Below are 19,632 nucleotides of genomic sequence, written 5' to 3'. Positions count from 1 at the left end.
TGGACTGGGAGTTGGGAGATCCGGGTTCTAGTCCCCACTCAGCCATGGAAACCCACTGGGTGACTTTGGGCCAGTCACAGACTCTCAGCCCAGCCTCCCTCACAGGATTGTTGTGGGGATAACATGGAGGGGAGGAGGATTATGTACATCGCCTTAGGTTCCTTGGAGGAAAAAAAGGCAGGATATAAATGTAATAAATAAATAAATAAATGCCCCACAACTCCCAGCATTCCCCAGCCAGCATCCCTAAACATGCATCGGATTGTGCCTTAAATTGAGCAGTGACATATACCAAAACTTATGTGAACGCAACTCCCCCAACCATTTTCCCCTTGGATAGGGATGGGAGAAGCAGCAATGTCCAAGCTCTCCTAAATTCTTCCAAAATCATCTCAAAGCTCATTATAGCTCACTACTGTTATCATTTTCAACCTGTTCTTGGGCTCGCTCGAATGGGGGGGGAGTGTGAATTTTGAATGGGAAAAACCCATATTTCTGTGTGTATTACATTCCTTCCACCCCACAGACTAAAGCGTGAAAATGTTGTTGTTGGAAAACTTGCATTCCAAACGGCATATGTTTAAAAATACACATTTTCCGAAAACCATCACAACTTTGGTAATTTGCAAACATTTCTCAAAAACACACACACAAAAAAACCATTCCTGCTGTTCATTCTTGGTCAGGATTGCAAATGGGAGGATGGTAGACTCTAACCTCAGGGGGGGAAACGGTGTAAAAGAGCTGATCATAATCCCGCAAAGGATCCGGAAACACAAGCCTCAGTAAAGAGAGCTTCAGCTATGGGGTGGTATATAAAAGTAATAAATAAATAAAGGTGTAGATTAAAGCGAGAGGGGCAGCTTTTTCCATCAGTGCACCTACAGCTGCAATTATCGCATTGGTGTCTGTCAGACTGCTTTCAAAAACATAATTGTCAAGCCAGAACAAAAAAAGTAAGGCAAGTTAGCTTCCCACCAGTCCCTGTTATATTGGAAGTAGCCCTAACACAGATAAAATTGGCTGGCTCCAATTTTATGTGGCCAACTTTGTCTGGAATACTTGAGATCCAATATCAGCATCTCTTATGAGTTCAGGCATAACACATCTTTGTGAAGCATATCCTCCCCCCCTCCCTCCCTCCTGAACTCCTGTTCCTTGTGTGTCATGTCTTTATTAGACTGTAAGCCTGAGGGCAGGAACTGTCTTTTTTGCTAAGTGTAAGCCACTCTGAGAGCCTTTTTTGGCTGAGGAACGGGGTATAAATATGATAAGTAAATAAATAAATAAATATTGAGAAAAGAGGAGGAATTTGGCTGGGTCAGACCAAGATGCACTTTGTCCAACATTCTTTGCAAAAAACCCAACAACTAGAAAATGCTCAGTGCGGAGTGGGCAACATGGGACCCCTTGCTGCACTGCCCGAACATTGGTATTTCAGTGGTGTACCACAGCGGAGGCTTAAAAGGTACAAATTTAGCTTGAAAACAAGCTAATTTTGTCCATTTGATGCCTCTGTAACAGTTTACTGCTGGATTTTGGCAGCAAATACCAAATTTTTACTGTTACAGCTGCTGCTTCACTGTCACTGAATTTTGTTGGCAGCCCTCGGTTGTTTTTTTTTTTTTTTTTTTTTTTTTTTTTTTTTTTTTTTTGAGAAATGGCCCCGGGGCCCTCCGAGGCTGCCCACCTCTGTGCTAGGTTGTGATCTTCCGGTGCACCGCAGTCTATCCTCCTGCCCTAGGACACGCCCTCCCTTCACATTTATTTTTCTCTTACTTTTCCTCTCTGGACCACATGGTGGCATCAGAGGCTTTCATTTGCCAAGCCCACATTCTTGTAACTTTGGAGAGGGAGGAAAAATGTGTATTGAATTTTTTAAAAAATAATAATTACGCATTACTTCTTCTCAAGTTCCGGGCCATGCCAACCTCTACCTCCTTTCCTGGATCATTTATGTGAATGCGTTCTGCCCCCTGTCGCTTGGCAGCTGTTCCTCTTGACAACCAGTGTCTCTTCCAAACGGGAGTCCTCCTCAGATGCTCCTTGGGACCCCAGAAGGGTGGGAAAAGCCAGCATTTCCACAAACAACCAGGAGGGATTTCCCATCTGAAACTGACATTGGTCGGTGTGTTCCACGCCCTACCCTACCCTGTACTGGCTGTGTGCTGGCTTACTGCCTCTTCCCACAGCATTTTGGAGAAGAAAGTGACGTCTTCTATCCAAAGACGGGGGAAAACCACAGTGATTCCCTTACAGGAGAAATTCTTTCCAATGCAGTTTCTTTAAATTCAACAGCAAAGCGAATCCTGTGATTTTTTGTTCCAGAATCTCGGATAATAAGCGAGTTTAGAGGCTTTTTGCAGAAGAGATTCTCTTTCTCTTGGAATCTACTGAACTAAGCTCTTGACCTCCCTTCAAGATCTGGACCAACTCACCTAAGTCTCAATGATTTAGAAGATCTATGGATGCCAGCCAAAGGATTTGTTGATTCATTTGATCTCGGGTCCTGAAAGGATTAGAGACCCATAAGCTCACTAGATACTCAGGCCTTTGGATGAAAATTTGGGGGCTTCCCCATTTCTGTTGATGCAGATCTAGTTCTTTAGAAGGCCTCTCCATCCGAACCACCTCCAGCCAAGGTTTTCACCTTTGATTTCTCCATTTAGATCTTATTTCCAAGGAAGCGGGCTTTGTGCCGTTCTCTCAGGGCCACCAAAATGTTCAGCTGGATGAAAAAGAACGAGAAGAAGACCCCCGAGGTGATCCGCACAGTTACTGAGGGTCTGAAGGACCTCTACAAGAGGAAGCTGCTGCCGGTGGAGGAGTTCTACCGGTTCCATGATTTCCATTCGCCAGCCCTGGAGGATGCCGACTTTGACAACAAGCCCATGGTGCTGGTGGTGGGCCAATACTCTACGGGCAAGACCACCTTCATCAAGTATCTGCTGGAGCAGGACATCCCCGGGAGCCGCATTGGGCCGGAGCCTACCACCGACTCCTTCATCGCTGTCATGCATGGTGAAACGGAAGGGATCATACCAGGCAACGCTCTCATTGTGGACCCCAAAAAGCCCTTCCGAAAACTTAACCCATTTGGAAACTCCTTTCTCAACCGGTGAGTGCCCCAAATGGGACCTTTTTCCTTCTCCCGTGTTTTCTGGCTTTGGTGTGCATTGCCTAAGGTTAGAGACAAGGGGATCTAGAGTAGTGGTCGCCAACTTTTTCAGACCTGGGACCCACCTTTATTAACCTACAGAAAGGGGCTGTAGCTCAGTTGGTAGAGGGCCTGTTTTGCATGCAGAAGGTCCCAGTTTTGATCCACGGCGTCTCCAGGTAGGGCTGGTAAAACTTCTGCTTGAAACCCTGGAGAGCCATTACTGCCAATCAGTGCTAACAATTCTGGGCTAGATGGACCCAGGGTCTGACTCACTATAAGGCAGTTTCCTGCCGTGCAACGTGGCACTAAATCTCAATTATTATTTTTTACCACATATGACTAGTGTGTGTGTGTTGACCAGTTGCAGAACTCCTCGAGCTATCTACTGGGCTTAAAGTAGCACACGTGGTTCTTCTCCGCCCCTCCATCACTTTTATCCTCACAACAACTCTGTGAGGTAGGATGGACCGAAGGAGAGCGACTGCCGCGAGATCAGCCCGTGAGCTCCCTGTCAGAGTGGGGACTAGAATCCAGTTCTTCTCCGTCCTAATCTGACATTCTAACCACTACACCCCTCTGTGCCTTTAGTAGCAAATTTGAATGGTTCTTAATCAGAAGAACATGACATCCATTCCAAAGAAAGAAAGAAAGAAAGAAAGAAAGAAAGAAGGGAGGGAGGGAAAAGATGGGATTTCAGAAACTGCATTGTATCTTGCAATTGACGAGAGAAGCTGATGTGGGCAAGAGAGACGAAGGGGAGAGAGAGACAGGGGTTCTTGAGGGATGTGGGGGAGCAGAATGTGACCCAAGCTCTTGGAATGCAGGAAATCTCTGTGTGCCAGGGTGTCCCAGTAACCCCTGTGAATAATCCTTAGCAGAGAACATCCACATGTGCTCACCCATCCAGCCGGATTATTCAAACACCCAGCTCCTAAATGCCTGGAAAGAAATCAGGTGTCCAGATGTGCTGGCTTTGGGGAAAGGAAAAAGCTTGTAGAGCGGCCAGATGCAAAAGAAGACAGATCACCTGGGCCTGTGATACTTGTGCAGGCATGGTGTAGATAGACAAGCAGACCAAGTATCCATGTGAGGGGTCTGCTTTTGTTGAAGTCTATGTATGATATACACACACACATACACATTTCATATGCACGCATTCAAATTGCTATTTCAAATTTATGTAGCTACATTTTTTCCTTTTCCTTTTTTGTTGTTGTTTTGTTGAAATTTGACAATAAAAAATATTTTCTAAAAAATGGTGAAGAGAGACAACAAGAGGCAGGCACTTAGGATGGACGAGAATGGCTTGACCTTTACCCCAACACGCCCTTACTTAGAGAGCCCTCTTGCTTTTCATAGATTTATCAACCCCCCTCCCGTCATCTTTTGGGAAGGCCCAATGTTGCACAGAGCAGTGCAGGTAAACAAGCAGGGTTTGAACCCAGATGTTCCATTTCAACAGAGGGTTGCCAGAGTCAATACAGGTTGAGGCTTTTTATGCTGATTTGCACACACAGGTAAGAATTTCAGCAGCTTCTTCAGTGGCAGAAACATTATTATTATTATTATTTATTTATTTATTTATTTATTTATTTATTTATATAGCACCATCAATGTACATGGTGCTGTACAGATTATACACAGTAAATAGCAAGACCCTGCCGCATAGGCTTACAATCTAATAAAGTTGCAGTAAACAATAAGGAGGGAAAGAGAATGCAAACAGGCACAGGGAAGTGTAAACAGGCACCGGGTAGGGTGAAGCTAACAGTATAGAGTCAGAACAAACTCAATATTTAAAAGCTATAGGGAAAAGAAAAGTTTTTAGCTGAGTTTTAAAAGCTGTGATTGAGTTGGTAGTTCTCAAGTGTTCTGGAAGAGCGTTCCAGGCGTAAGGGGCAGCAGAAGAAAAAGGACGAAGCCGAGTAAGGGAAGTGGAGGTCCTTGGGCAGGCGAGAAGCATGGCATCAGAGGAGCGGAGAGCACGAGCGGGGCAATAGTGTGAGATGAGAGAGGAGAGATAGGCAGGAGCTAGGCCGTGGAAAGCTTTGAAGGTCAACAGGAGAAGTTTATATTGGATTCTGGAGTGAATTGGGAGCCAATGAAGAGATTTCAGAAGTGGAGTGACATCCATCATTGAAGTTACTGATGCCATAGAGTTTACTGGCTAGAATGGCTCCATCTTTTTTTAGGTTCGCCATTTTAAAAGGACTGCTGGGCCCCAAGTGGGATGAACAGAGGATGCAGTATGTCCGTCCTCAACATGTTGGAGGGGGCCATGAATCTGAAGGTGTGACTTCTCACAGTTTCACATCCCATGGTCATGGGTGGGCAACAAAACAGGCCCACACCGCCTAAGAACCAGCAATTTGCCACCCAATTTCAGTGTCCCTTTTAAGCTTCCGTAGTACTTTGCTTCTGAAATTCCCTGCTGCTGGACTGCCGCTGAATCTTCTTGGCAGCAGGAGGCGAGGAAGTGACCCCGGACCCTCTGATTTTGTCCACCCCTGTGCACAGTCCACCAGTGCAGATTGGAGAAGGGTTATATATGCTACGTAGGTTTGAGTATGGGGAGAATACATGATATTCAACTAAGGCATTTCTTGTGCACTTGTGATTCCTTACTCATGGTTGTTTAACGGTCCTTTAGAGAACATCGCAATCTTCCAGTTTTGCTTCTGTTTAAGAGCAATTTCCCTGGGGGTGTTTAGAGCAGGGAAAATGGGGTATTATTTCTGAAAGCAGAAAAGCAGGCTTTTTTCTTCTTGTGTCATTATGATATTCTACTATCGCACAGTGCCACCTAGGGGATATGCAGCTGAAATGCAGGAAAGGAAAAGCTCTTTGTGTAGAACTCAGATCTCAGTTCTGCCACAAAAGTAAAAGTGGATGCAGCGATTAAAAGCCTTGTGTAGAAAAGTTCTGAGGATTCAGAAAGGTGGGGTGAGGACTGCTGGAGTTGGAGTAACCCTACAGTTGTCTGTGTTGTTACAGGCAGAGACTCTAACAGTTGCTTGGCTGGCAGAAATCCACTTGTTTTTCATTGCTGCATCTCCGTGCTTTGCCTGTTGATTTTCGCCTGTTGTAGCTTAAAGAGGTAGCTCAGAGCATTTTCTCATTTTTTTTAAAAAAAGATGTGGCTACCATCCTTCCAACTGATGCAGTCTTCTTTAAAATGTCTGTTTGTTTCATGACAGTGGGAAACTGTGCACTTGGATGTCCCTGGATATTTTCCGGAGGGGTCTACTTTTAGCATCCTTGTTTATACTGTGCTCCTTCCTCCATCAAGAGATTTGTAAACATTAACTCCACCCCAGGCACATAGCACAGTCTGGGTTTTGGCAGCTGCCGTCTCGGAGGTGCTTGCTCTACCTCTAGGGATCCATCCCTGGGGGATCTCAGCTGGGACCTTGAAACCTGCCTTATACCCTTATACCCCCTCCATAATTATGAGACAAAATCTGGAGGAGTAGAAAAATTGAAGCAGAAAGGAGGCAAAACAGCCATGAGTCTTTGTGATAAATGGTGCAATTCTAACATCTGTTGAACTTGTCTACATGACGCATTTACTGCATGCCTTGAGGCTGCAAAACTGCGTGGTTAATTAGGAATAAATCCCATTGAGAAGAGTGAAACTTGGTTCCAAGTAAAAGTGCTTAGGATCAGGTTCTACTATCAGAATAGTGCAAATACAAAAGAGGAAATCACGCTTTCTTTCACTTTCACAAATGCTGCATCTTCCCTGCTCCAAAAAACTTTCTGAAAGTGCTGCTTAGGTGCAGAAGGAAAACCAGAGGGCCATGCCGTCATCTAAAGAACCGGTAAAGAACTGTGAGTAGGGAATGACAAGCGCACGGTAAATGCCTTGCGTAGAAAAGCCCTTTAAAGGTTGCAGCCCTGTTTTAAAGGGTGGAATAAATTCACCTGTTTGTACCCTGGCTGCATGTACTAGAGTGGTTTTAAAATATTACTGAAGATCAATCTGAATTGGTGGAAGCGATGGGGCCAGCCCAGCTAGGCAAACTAGCCAAGCGCCTAAGGAGGCAAAAGTCCTGGGGTGCCCCTAAAAGAAGAGCAGCTGCCTGCCCGGCTGGAAGAAGCACACTCTGGCTCAGCAGCTGCATTCCAGGGAGTGCATAATTGAGATCCTTGTGATTTCCATCAGCTGTCGGAGAACTGGCACAATTTTGAAGGGTAGAAATAAAAAAGTTACAGACTTTGGGTGCTTTCAGAGACAGAGGGTTCCTCCTAGCACAAACACTGCAGCTATTTCTCTTCTTTCTTCTTAACCATCCTCCACTGAATCCAGGTGTTCAGGCTTGCCATCTCCTCAAATGCTTCAGTGATGCATGTGGGTTATCATGAGGCCCTCGTAGAAACGTCCCTCCCGTTTCATTCCTCTCTTCCGCGCAAGCCCCTCACTCGGATTCTGGCCTTTTCTCTCCCCTTAGGTTCATGTGTGCCCACTTGCCCAACCAGGTTCTGGAGAGCATCAGCCTTATCGACACCCCGGGGATCCTGTCGGGTGCTAAGCAGCGCGTGAGCCGAGGTAAGGTGACGTGGTGGGGGCAAACTCGTCCTGGCTATTTGCACTCCCCTTTGCTGCATGCTCAAAGACTCATGGAATCATAAACTTGGAGGGTCCTTAGAGATCATCTAGTCCAACCCCTTGCTCAATGCAGGATGCAGCTTACAGCATCACTGATGGAGGGCTGCCTCCATCTACTTAAATGCTTCCAGTGAAGGACAGCTCCACCTCCTCTGTCCCACTGCCAAACAGCTCTTGCCATTGAGAAGTTTCTCCTGCTTTTAGCTGAAACCTACTTCTTGCCATGTCCACCTCTTAGTCCTATTGCTACCCTCTGGGGCAACAAAGCACACATCTGCCCGCCTCTTCTTTGTGGCAGCCTTACAGATAGTTGAAGGTATCAATCACGTCTCCCCATAATCTTGCCTTCTCCAGGCTAAACATACCCAACTCTTTCCATGGTTCCTTGTAAGACTTGGCTTCCAAACCCCTGACCTTCCTGGTCACCTCTACCGGACACATTCCAATTTGTCAATGTCCATCTTAAAATATGACACAGGCCTCTGGGACCCAACACAACTTAGGGCTAGATCCTTTTCCTATGCAGGTTTGCGGGCAGCAACTGCGTGGTGACTTATTTATTTATTTGTTTCGTTGTTATACTGCCCCATAGCTGAAGATCTGTGGGTGGTTTGAGAATTTAAGGAGGGATAAAGAGGAAGAGAAAGGGAGGGCCTCACGTATGTCTCCAGGATGTGGGCCGCCAGGAGAGCAGCAAAGAGAAAATGGGCATCGTTGCTGGGAGGCCAAGGGTGGTGGGGTTAAATGGGCAGGGGCTAGAAATTGGATGCAGTACTCCTAGGCAGTCCCCTTGGCACTGCGTGGCCTTGGTCATGTCCCTTGACCCGGCTTCTCCTCTCACTTCAGCACCTGCCACAGAGTGCCGAGCCGAGCCCGGTTCGTTCCTCTGCTCTGACCCCAGTCGCTGCTGTCTGTGGCATCTCCCTGGGTGTTTCCCTGGCTCGTGGCCAGGCCCCGAAGTATCAAGCTCTGTCGTGTTCCTGCCCGCAAGGTCTGGGCTAGTAAATATTGATTCATTCTCAGGGGCTGATTTCAGAGGAAACAAAGAGTGTACATATCCATGTCAAAACAAAGGAAGCAGCTGGCGGGGAAGGCAGGAGAAAGGTTGCCAACTTTTTTTCTGCTCCTGCTCTTGTGCCTTTAACAGCAACTCGATAATCTCAAGGCAGCCTTCCCCTGGCATTTCCCCTGGCTGGGAATGATGGGAATTGGAGGGCACCACTTTGGGCCAGGTGGGTTGAAACTTTTCCCCACTGTATAATCTACCATTACATGAAAAGCTTTGCCTGCTAAATCCCTGCATGTCAGGCTGCTGTGAAAGATACAGGAGCAAAGCCAGGAAAAATGTCCACAACAAGTGTGTATCTCTCACACATATGCGTGCACGCACACACACACACCAATTGTGTGAACACAAGGATGGTTAGAGGGGGTTAAGGGGTAATGTGAAGCCAAGCCTGAAGAAACCATCAAACTGATTGCAGCCACCTGCCTTTTCTCCCCTTCCCCCACCTGCTTTTTGTAACATCTGGACTGATGAAGAGACCTGGAGATCTCAAAAGCTTGCACATTTTTTGTGATGCTTTGGTTGGCCTAATAAATATATTACCATAATATGGATTTTGGAATACTGTACCCGGGCATTGCTTGACACTGCTCCTCCCTCCAGTTTTGTATTTCCAGTTTTGTAATGTGGCTTAGTCTGGCATTCTGCGTTTGGCTTCGTAAAATGTGCAAGCTTGCTTTCAGTCAAAGTTTAAGAGATTCGGGGTGGGGGTGGGAGTACTGGAGGCAGATGGGGAAAGACTCTCAGGACGGACATAACTCACCAGCTTGGCTAACTCTGTTGGCCATGCAAGCTAAACACACACAGCTTACATAATGCAAGGAAAAGTTTAGCAAACGCAGGAACGAATCGGTTACAAAGGCAGCTATTGAGTGGGAACAGAATGTGTGTGAGTGAGAGAGAGAGAGAGAGAGAGAGAAGGAATCCAGAGATAAAACCGTTCTCTGAGATGGGCGCTCTGCATTCCGAGGCTTGTCAAGGGCGCGCTTGAGTCCAGATGCCTGAGCACTGGTGGAGATAGGGACAAGGTGAGGCCGAAAATGTTTGAAGGGCATACGTTGGGGAATCAAGGAGAGGAGACACACAAAATGGGCAGTGGATAAAGCCCTTTGAAGACACAGCAAAGTCGTAACATTTCTTAGTAAAGCTATCAGATGTCGCACCCTCGGGATCGCGGGACAGCGTAGCTGAGGGTTCCTCCCTGCTTGATGCTCACAGGAACCCTGTGAGGTAGGACATAAGAAGCTCCATGCTGAATCAAACCAAAGATCTAGTCCAGCTTTCTGTCCATGCAGAGGCCAACAAGTTGCCTGCAGGAAACCCACAAGCAGGACACGAGTTCCCCAGCACCCTCCCGCCCATGTGCCCCAGCAACTGGTATATATTTATTTATTTATTTATTTATTTATTTATTTATTTTATTACATTTATATACCGCCCCCCAGCCGAAGCTCTCTGGGCGGTTTACAACAATTAAAAATAGTAAACATTAAAAGTACACAAAAAATTTAAAAAACACAAATACAGTATAAAAACAACAACAGTTTTTATATATAATGGTTATATATAAAACAGTTTTTTATAATGGTTTATATATAACAGTTTCCTGTAATGGTTTATATATAAACAGTTTTTTATATAGAGGAATGCTGCCTCCGATTCTAGGGGCGGCATATAGCCATCAGGACAAGTAGCCATTCATAGCTTTCTCCTCCATGAACAAGCAAAGTGGTAGCACCTGGACCAAAGTCACTGGGTGCGCTATTTGTCTTGGGAGGGATTTGAATGCAGGTCTTTCTGCTCCAAGAGCCCCATGTGGCGCAGAGTGGTAAGCGGCAGTTACTGCAGCCAAAACTCTCCCCATGGCCTGAGTTCGATCCCAGTGGAAGCTGGTTCTCAGGCAGCCGACTCAGCCTTCCATCCTTCCGAGGTCGGGAAAATGAGTGCCCAGCTACCTGGGGGAAAGGTAACTGTGACTGGGGAAGGCAACGGCAAACCACCCTGCAAGAAAACGTCAGCGAAAGCAGGCATCCCTCTAGGAGTCAGAAATTATTTAAGTGCTTGCACGAGAGGTTCCTTTCCTTTCCTTTCTAGCCCAAGTCTGAAACAACACTGGGTGCTGTTTTATTCGGAACAGCTGGCCTTCAAGACACAGCTTGCAAACTTTAGAGTTGCACAGAAGTCTTTTTCAGTATGGACGTTGCGGGTGGCAGGGCAGAGAAGGTGTCAATAAGGGAAGGGATGTTTGTGAGCTGCTCATCCTTGTGAGCAAACCTTTTCAGCCCCAAACTGAGAATAATGAGTAGGACATATGCTAAGGTTACGAGTTATGCAGAGGCCTTCTGAGGCAAGGCATGTAGAATTATGGGGGCGATTCAGCTTTGGGGGCAGAGGGAGGCCCAGCTGGGAACAGGGGGAAATGTGGGAAGGGAAGGGTGGACATGGCAGGTCTGATGGAGTTTTGAAGAGGGAAGGGGCCATTGTGAGTCTGGCTGGAGGCAGACAATCTATATATTTTTTCTGAGTGCTGAAGGTGGCTTTGGTGAGTACACACCCATTTCTTTTGTGTGTCCCACCATCTTCACCCGTTTTGAGTGCGCACGTTCACAAACTCTTTCAAAGCGTCTTCAGAATCCTAGAAAAATCTGTCCAGCTTCTGTGCGATGGTGCAAGGGTGGGGTGGGTGGAGTTCTGCGTTTCAGCGAGGGGAGAACCTTGGCCTTGGGCAAGCTGCTAGCCGACTCCGCAGGGTTGTTTTGTTAAGGGTAACGGGGAAGCTGCTAAAAAGACGGTTTGGTGGGAAATCTTGAGGAAATGCACAGACACTGGAGCAGCGGAGGCTGGTGGCTCCAACGTCTGTGGGGTAGTGAATCCACTCCAGGTTTCAATCAGAACCCTAAATGAGCTAGCACCTTTCAGAGTTCTGACTGAAACCTGGAGCGGATTCACCGCCCCACAGACATCGAAGCTACCAGCCTACACTGCAAAGGACGTTCCAGGGATGAAACGTTTCGTTCCTTTCCTGGACAACTGGCACTGACCTGTTCCACGAGTGTAAGGTGGTCCTGGAGGGGGCCCTTTTTGAGCTCTCCCTCTGCTGATAACAATCCTGTACTCATTTCCCCTTGGAATTCCTGGTTTCCACTGCGTCAGACGAGCCTGACCTTGGTGGCTTTGCATTCCACCGGGCGGTGGAGCGGAGAACCTCTCCTTCCTAAACCCTCTCCCACTATTTCTTGGTTGCTGGGAACCCCTGGAGAACCCCAGCCAGGCTTCCAGCATTATCTCTTCATTTTACACTGAAGTATGCAGGGAATCTGGACAAGCCGCACCCTGGCAAACAGGGTGAAGTGGAAATAGGGGGAGGCCGCACCCTGCACAGATTTTGTCTTGTTTACTGCAACCGCTTGCCAGGAATGTATCCCCGCGGACAACCTTTTCCCCTGGCCTGTAAGATGGCATTTTATTCTAAGGCTCTCCTACAACAGTGCTTTATTTTGCCATCTCTGGGTTATTTGTAGCCTTTTTCACCATTGATATGTTTGTGAACCGCCCAGAGAGCTCCGGCTATTGGGCGATATAGAAATGTAATAAATAAATACATAAATAAAATAAATAGTAGGTGAACCTGGCCCCAGGTGAGCAACTGGCAGGTCCTAGGCAAACCCCCCTTCCTTTGAGTGGTACCATCTGACTGACTCCAAACTGCCAACCCTAGAGGCAAAAGTGTAGGTAGATGGCACTCGTAGCACTGGGACATGCTGGGCCGGCCCTACCATTAAGGAGAGTGAGCCGGTTGCCTCAGGCGGCAGATGCTGGGAGGTGGCAGCAAAGGTGTTGGAAGAGAAAGAGGTGCACTAAATGGCCTGCCCGGTGCGCCCTACACAAGCCTGCTGCTGTCAGGTGCAGTGGAGGGTTCTGTCCCATCACCAGTGCTGAGCTGGTGAGCATCTACTTTCCATACAAAGTGTGGGGCGCTGGCAGGGGGCGGAGAACTATTATCACGGGGCTTCCTGAGGGCTCTTCTAGGGGGTCACAAGCAAATATTATAGGGACCTCAGCTGGCGTATTATTGAATGTTCCTCTCTGCCCTTTTTAATTTTTTTCTGTCTAGAGACCGGTTGCGCTTATGCAGAGGTGAGGCACTCTGCGTATGCACGAAATCGCTCCCTAATCTAAGCCATGTTTGCTTCACATTTTGCAGGGCTGAGCCTGGGAGAGGCTTGCCTGGAATTAAGGCCTGCCTGCCTGGGGTCTCAGGAGGGATTGTGAGGGAGTGTACGTTCCAAAATGGAAAGGGTGAGAAGGCACAGTCCGCTGGGCGTCTGTGGGAAAGAGCAGGCCTCGCGCCATGGCAACCGAAGGCAGGATGATTCACTTTGCAAAATGCTGAGGAATGTTCCGGGCGTGCCAGGGATGGAGGAGGAGGAGGAGGAGGAGGAGGAGGAGGAGGAGGAAGGGCTTGTGTCCAGGGGAAGACGGGGTGTGCCTGTATGGAGGCATGTGAAGGTAGGAACTAGGAAACCATGTGGGTTAAACCCGTGTTAGGATTAGCCAACAGGCACAGTATTCAACTGAATTTTAAAAATACATGGGTGGCCCTTTTCTGAACTATGTTCTGTCCTCCTTCGACATCTCTGACTGGTGTGCTAATGTCTCCTCTGCTATCATCACACTTGGTCTGTTTGTTTTCTCTTGATGCCCGCAACAGAATTAGGTGGTAGAATGGGCAGCGCTGCTTTAGACCATGGATGGGGTGCTACTTTTGAATCTCCCTGCATGTAGAAAACCAGCAATGCGAGCAAAGGGCGGAGCTGCTAGCTTTCTATTTCCAGGGATATTTATTTTTATTCTTTCTTTTTTTTCTTTTTACATGGGGGAGCATTCAAATATGACCTCCTGACCCGTCTTCCAATCATATAATCTGAAGTAGTGGTGGCGCATTCTGTTTTACCACCTCATTCCAAATCCCATTTCCTTGAATAAATTATGTCCAGGCGTCACACAGACATGTCACAAAAATCTTGATGTGAAATGAGCTGCTTCGGATGCTCCATTCTCAAACAGATGTGTGGTGGAGGGGTGTGTGTGTGAGAGAGAGAGGGGGGGTAATAAAAGAGTGCTTCTGAGCATGCCAAGACTGCTTGCCCTTGACCACGAGGCTGTAAAAGCACAGACCTGGTTGTTCTGGCTTTCAGGTTAGGGAAATTATTGTTGGTGTTGTTCAAAGGTTCCCCATGACTTGGGGAATGTGGCTGCTGGTTCTCTCAATTGTGGATCAGAGCAGAGGTTTCTTCCGCCGCCCCCCACAAAACACCCCCGATTAGAAGAGGCTTTCTTCCCTTCCACTGAACCATGAAGTCCTGCCACGGTTTTGCCAGTCCAGGCCTGCCTGCAGCCCGCCCTGTTTCTTGGCTGCCCCACCTGCACGCAGCCATGGAGCCATGGGGGTTCCAAAGCGGAGAGGAAATTCCTACCGCGAGTCGGCACACGCCAAAGCCAACTGCCTGCCCGTCACCGTGAATGACTGCTCTTCCTCGGAGGTGCACTGGTGCCAGCCTTTGCTCAAAAACTCCCACAATCCAAATGTGGGCATCAGAATCCAGAGCCCTGCTGTGCATTGAACAGCTGTGTGGCAGGCACAAATTCGACCGGTAAAAGCTTTGCTGGGCATGGAGATGCAGTGATGGGGAGGAGAGGAGAAACAGCTTCACCTGTCGAATATCTGCCTGTTAAACAGCTGTTAAAGGCACAACAGAGTAGCCTGAGCACCACAGCTGGGGATATCTCACCCACTGTTGCCTTGTTCTCACTGTGCCACACATTGTGACTGGGATCCACATTGCCACATCTTCCTTTTGTAAACCTTGTTCCAGAGCCTCAAAATTCTAAGTTTGGCTCAGAACTCCATGTTTGGCTCAGAACATGATGTTAATTCTAAGTTTGGCTCAGAACATGACTTTAAATCCATATCTAGCAACTGCATCTTCCCCCCTCCATTTTTACTCTAGAGTAGGCGCAAGGCTCCAATCTAGGTTGGGCCCATAGCGGGGGGGGGGGGGGGAGATTGAACAACTGAGAAAACTGACTCATATTGAGAAGCCAGATGCCAAACGAAAAGCTGCTTGGCCTCGCGGTCACATAATTTCACAGTGACCGATAATGAGCTTTTCCTCAAGAGTAAGGGTGCTCAGTTTGAACTCTGACCCCACATGTGCAGGATCTTGTTTTTCACGAAGTGGAGACGAACTCGGAGAAATGACACTCAGTTTGTAATTCACATTCCGAATCAAGGAATGACGAACCGTTGCTGCTCCTGTTGAGCTGTCCCACACTGGACAGCTGAGGTGCTGACCCAGTTAATACAGGACTGAACGACCCTGAACTCAAAAAAAAAGTCACACCTCCCCTTGAGACCACTGATCCTTGTGTATGAGAATTCTTCTACCTCTGGCAATGCTGTGAATAATCTCTTGAGTCTGCTTCCATTCTAATTTGTTTCAGATCATATGTTTTGCAGGAAGGACTTGGAAACATTAACTTCGCACCTCCTCCTCCTCCTCCTCTTCTTCCTCCTCCCCTCCTTTCCTTTCTTAAATAAACAAGAGAAAGGGTGGAAAATCTTTCCCGGGTATACAATCACTCCTCAACCACCCCTCTGTTCTCCTGGCCAGGTCTTCCTCTGCCATGAGAATCATGGATCTGGATCTGGCCAGAAGTCCAAGGGCTTGTTGCCACCCGGAGCAACGGCCACTGGCATGGGCTGGTTGCCTGGAAAGTTGGCTTTGTATAACTGGCTGGCCTGTGTGTTCTCCTCCTGGCTAATACACCAGAAGGAGAGACTGCAAAGACACAATGTTGGAAACCGGCCATTTCAAGGCAATCTTGAGATTTGTTTAGTTTTTTAAAACCCTCATGCTTTTGTATGCATGAAAAGACCACTTCTGTGGTTTGTAAGGTGCACTAGAAATGCACGGGGTCACAGGAAAAGGCACGAAGAAGCCCATCATCACGACTGTCCATTTCCTGCCAGCATTCCCAAACATCAGTTGTTAATTTCTTAAAGCAGAGATACTGGGCGTGGGCTGGAGCCAGCTTGGAAGCCAGGCCTCCCAATCCTATTCCCGAATTCGTGGGTTGGCTTTAGTTGCTCAGTGGTGTGCAAAAAACACTCTGCACATCCCCAGCGGCACCTTTGCTATTGCGTCGCACATTCCGAATGAGCCCTGATGTTCAAATTAAGGAATGAAGCCCTGCCCCTGAGCGCTCTGGTTTGATATTCTGCCTGGCCAGTCTTTCCTTATCCGTCCTGGGGCAAACAGGGAGCGGAGAATGGTTCCTTTGTCTGACCTTCCCTATCTCTATCTTGTGACACCAATCCGGAGTGGAGTCTTCCAGAGTCTTCCGCAAAAGCAAAGCATGCGCCATCGTTTGGGTGACCTCTGCCAACCTCTCTTTCCCCTGCGTGAGCCAGCGAGGCCCCGTGGCTCGCTGAGATAAGGCTGCGTGGCCGACCCCCACCCCCACCCCCTTTTATTTAGATCTCCCATCTTTATTATTTTTCTTTAATCTGTCAGAACAATGAGGCCCCATTGCTCAGACTTTCCTATGGAACGGCTCGGTTTCCTTTTTTGGTGCTGTGGAACAGGGCCCTTGTGAAGCACTGTTGCCAAGAGGCAGGCAGGAGCGGCTGAGCCGATGGCTCTGATCCAACAGCTAAGAAAGCTATGAGGCTTGTTTAGATTTGACAGGGGGGGAGGAGGGGGGGCTGAGAAGGAGAATCAAATCCAGCGAGAAGAATCTGCTTTCATCGGACAGGAAAAATGCATCCAGGTTGTGGGAGTGGAGGACCGTGCAGAAATGTTCCACATGCTTTTTGCCTCTTTTACTTTCTTTCTTTATTGCATATTTATACCACCCAATATCTGAAGCTCTCTGGGTGGTTTACAATACAATATAAAAACGCAGCCAGGGTAAAATCAAGCAGCAATGCAGAAATTAATACAGATTTAAAACAGCAAAGTTAAAATTAAGTTGCTAGACTGTTAAAATGTTGAGAAAATAAAAAGGTCTTCACCTGGCATTTAAAAGAGTATAATGTAGGTGCCAGGCGAACCTCTTTAGGGAGTTCATTCCACAGCCCGGGTGCCACAGCAAAGAAGGCCCTCCTCCTGGTAGTCACCTGCCTCACTTCCTTTGGCAGGGGCACAGAGAGAAAGACCCCTGAAGATGATCTTAGGGTTCGGGCAGGTACATATGGGAGGAGGCATTCCTTCAGATAGCCTGGCCCCAAGCCGTTTAGGGCTTTGAATGTTAATACCAGCAGTTTGAATTGGGCCTGGGCCTGGACTGGCAGCCAATGAAGCTGGAAAAGGACTGGCATGATGTGGTCTCATTTCTTTCCTTCCTTCCTTTTGTTTTATTTTCTTTCAATAGTTATCTTTCTTTTCTTCCTTCCCCTCCATTCCCTCCTTTCCTTTTCTTTCTCTGTCTCCTTATTACCAAAAAAAAAAAAAAAATCATTCTTGGTAGCATTAAAAAAAGAAGAAGAAACAGTTTACACTAGATGAGCCTGCAGAGAAATAGGAGAGTTCCTCGCAAGATATTAAGGGTCACTCGCGTGGTTCAGGTGAAGATGACAGATGGCGAGTGAGTGACAAGTTCCATAGGGAAACACTGTACTTCCACCCACCCGCCTGTTCACCCCTATAGAATAAGGAGAAGGGTTTGACAAGTGGGAAGATGATCACACTGTCAAAGAGAAGATACAGCAAGGTTGCTTTGATAGGTGTTGGGACACCCCCAGGTAGCACTGAAAAAGACTCTTGCCTGAAATCCCAGAGAGCCCCTGCTGTTCAACATAGGCCAGAGCTAGGCTCTGTAGATGTTTTGGACTACCGCTCCCGTAATCCTTGACTATTGGTCATGCTGGCTGGGGCTGGTGGGAGTTGTAGTCCAAAACATGTGGAGGACACCAGGATGCCCCTGGTGAGAACTATACCAAGCTAGACAGAGCAATGAAGCAGCTTCTTGCGTTTCTAAAAGGGTCGTTTCTTAAAGTCTCAGCAGAGGTGGGGGAACAAAATTTGGGTGGTGGGCCAGATTATTTCCCCCACCCAGCTCTCTCTAGGCCAGCTGAAGTTGGGGTCATGGCCACACATACCCTGATGTCATTAAGTTCCAGGCTGATGCACTGGCTGGATGATCTACCAGGTAGGTTGGACTGGAACCAGTTTCTCCGGCCGCGGGGCGTCTTCTATAGGGTAAGGCCTGCGTGCCGTGAAGCCACCGTGACTGATGCACTTCAGCCAAGAGGCTTCGTCTGCCCTGCACCTCCTTCTATTAAGGAGAGGACACGGGGCAGGGGAAGCTGAGCTGGCTGGGTGTCCAGTTTTGCTGGAAGGCAAAAGAAAAGCGACGCTCACTTGTCTGATGTTTGCAAGAGGTCCTGAGAACACTGGACAGGTACACAGCCACCGCTCCTTCTGGGGAATTCCTTGGTTATCTCCAGTCAGTGATCAGAGATAAAAAGGGATTTCCCTTTCCTCCCATTGGAAGGGAGAATGAAGCGCAAGGGAATCAGAGATAACTAGGGGATTCCTCACCCCACCTCTTTCTAAAACCCCTGGTAGCCTCCAGGCTAGGGGCCAGGGTTTGGGGAGGAGAGAGGGACTTAGGAAAGGGAGTGGGCAAGAACATTACAGGAGGCCAGATAGGCAACCTCCATGGGCCGGATTACGCCTGTAGGCCAGGGTTGCCCTCCTGCGATCTAGGAGAACCACCTTCGTTCCTTATGCAGATCTCTCTTCACAGGTCAATGCTCTGCCCGAGAGCCCTCGGACCGCTTCCCCACTTCTGAAACTGGTTTAATACTCAAGCAACGAGAGGCTACTTTGTGGAGGCAGCACTTTAAATGGCTGCACGAAATAACCTCTTACTCTACAAGACTCTCCTTTCCTTCACAGGCTACGACTTCCCAGCGGTGCTGCAGTGGTTTGCTGAGCGCGTGGACCTCATCATCCTCCTTTTTGATGCCCACAAGCTGGAGATCTCAGACGAGTTCTCGGAGGCCATCCGGGCCCTCAAGGGCAACGAGGACAAGATCCGGGTGGTCCTGAACAAGGCCGACATGGTGGAGACGCAGCAGCTGATGCGGGTCTACGGTGCCCTCATGTGGTCGCTGGGCAAAGTGTTCAACACCCCTGAGGTGCTGCGTGTCTACATCGGGTCCTTCTGGTCGGAGCCACTGATGATCTCTGACAACCGACGGCTCTTTGAGCTTGAGGAGCAGGACTTGTTCACGGACATCCAGAACCTGCCCCGGAATTCTGCCCTGAGGAAGCTCAACGATTTGGTCAAGAGAGCCCGTCTGGTCAGGGTGAGTACTGGGAGTGTGAGTAAGGAAAGGGCTAATATGAAGAAGAGAGAGGGTCGGAGAAGAATATTCTACAAGGGCAAGGAGAGGCCAGTAGGCCTAAGCCATTCAGTACATGCCCCAGTGTGATGAGAAGGGTGGATGAACAGAGACACAACGGTTGGTCAACATCAATAAGAGAACGTTCCGTTCCATTGGGAGAAGAGAAAATGTCTGCTCTGCCCGTTGCATTGCAATCATAAATCCTCTGTTGCAATGCCCTTGGCTGCCGGCAGAATATTTCTATCGCAATGGAATGGGAGGGCAGAACGAAGAGGATGTTCCATTGGAATGTGAAAGATGGATGAAAGAAACCCAGTCGGAGAATGTTACACTCTGGACCAGGCAGAGATAAGGGAGCGAAATGTCCCCTTGCAATGGGG

At 48.0% G+C, this 19,632-nt stretch overlaps 1 protein-coding gene across 2 annotated transcripts in view; it reads left to right on the top strand.

The window, feature by feature from the left end:
* Positions 1 to 1,965: 1,965 nt before the first annotated feature.
* EHD2 (EH domain containing 2) overlaps positions 1,966 to 19,632 on the top strand; it is a 67,344-nt gene continuing 49,677 nt past the window's right edge. For both annotated transcript variants that reach the window (XR_010026065.1, XM_063139719.1), the window contains exons 1-3: positions 1,966 to 3,118; positions 7,612 to 7,709; positions 18,801 to 19,213. Coding sequence is in view for 1 of the 2 variants with exons in the window: in XM_063139719.1 (XP_062995789.1) it covers positions 2,721 to 3,118; positions 7,612 to 7,709; positions 18,801 to 19,213 (909 nt within the window). In the remaining variant the exon portion in view is untranslated. The remainder of the gene's footprint in view (positions 3,119 to 7,611; positions 7,710 to 18,800; positions 19,214 to 19,632) is intronic.

Source organism: Elgaria multicarinata, chromosome 13 (genome assembly GCF_023053635.1).
Source record: "Elgaria multicarinata webbii isolate HBS135686 ecotype San Diego chromosome 13, rElgMul1.1.pri, whole genome shotgun sequence".
Taxonomy (NCBI): domain Eukaryota; kingdom Metazoa; phylum Chordata; class Lepidosauria; order Squamata; family Anguidae; genus Elgaria; species Elgaria multicarinata.
This window is presented reverse-complemented; position numbering and strand designations above follow the sequence as displayed.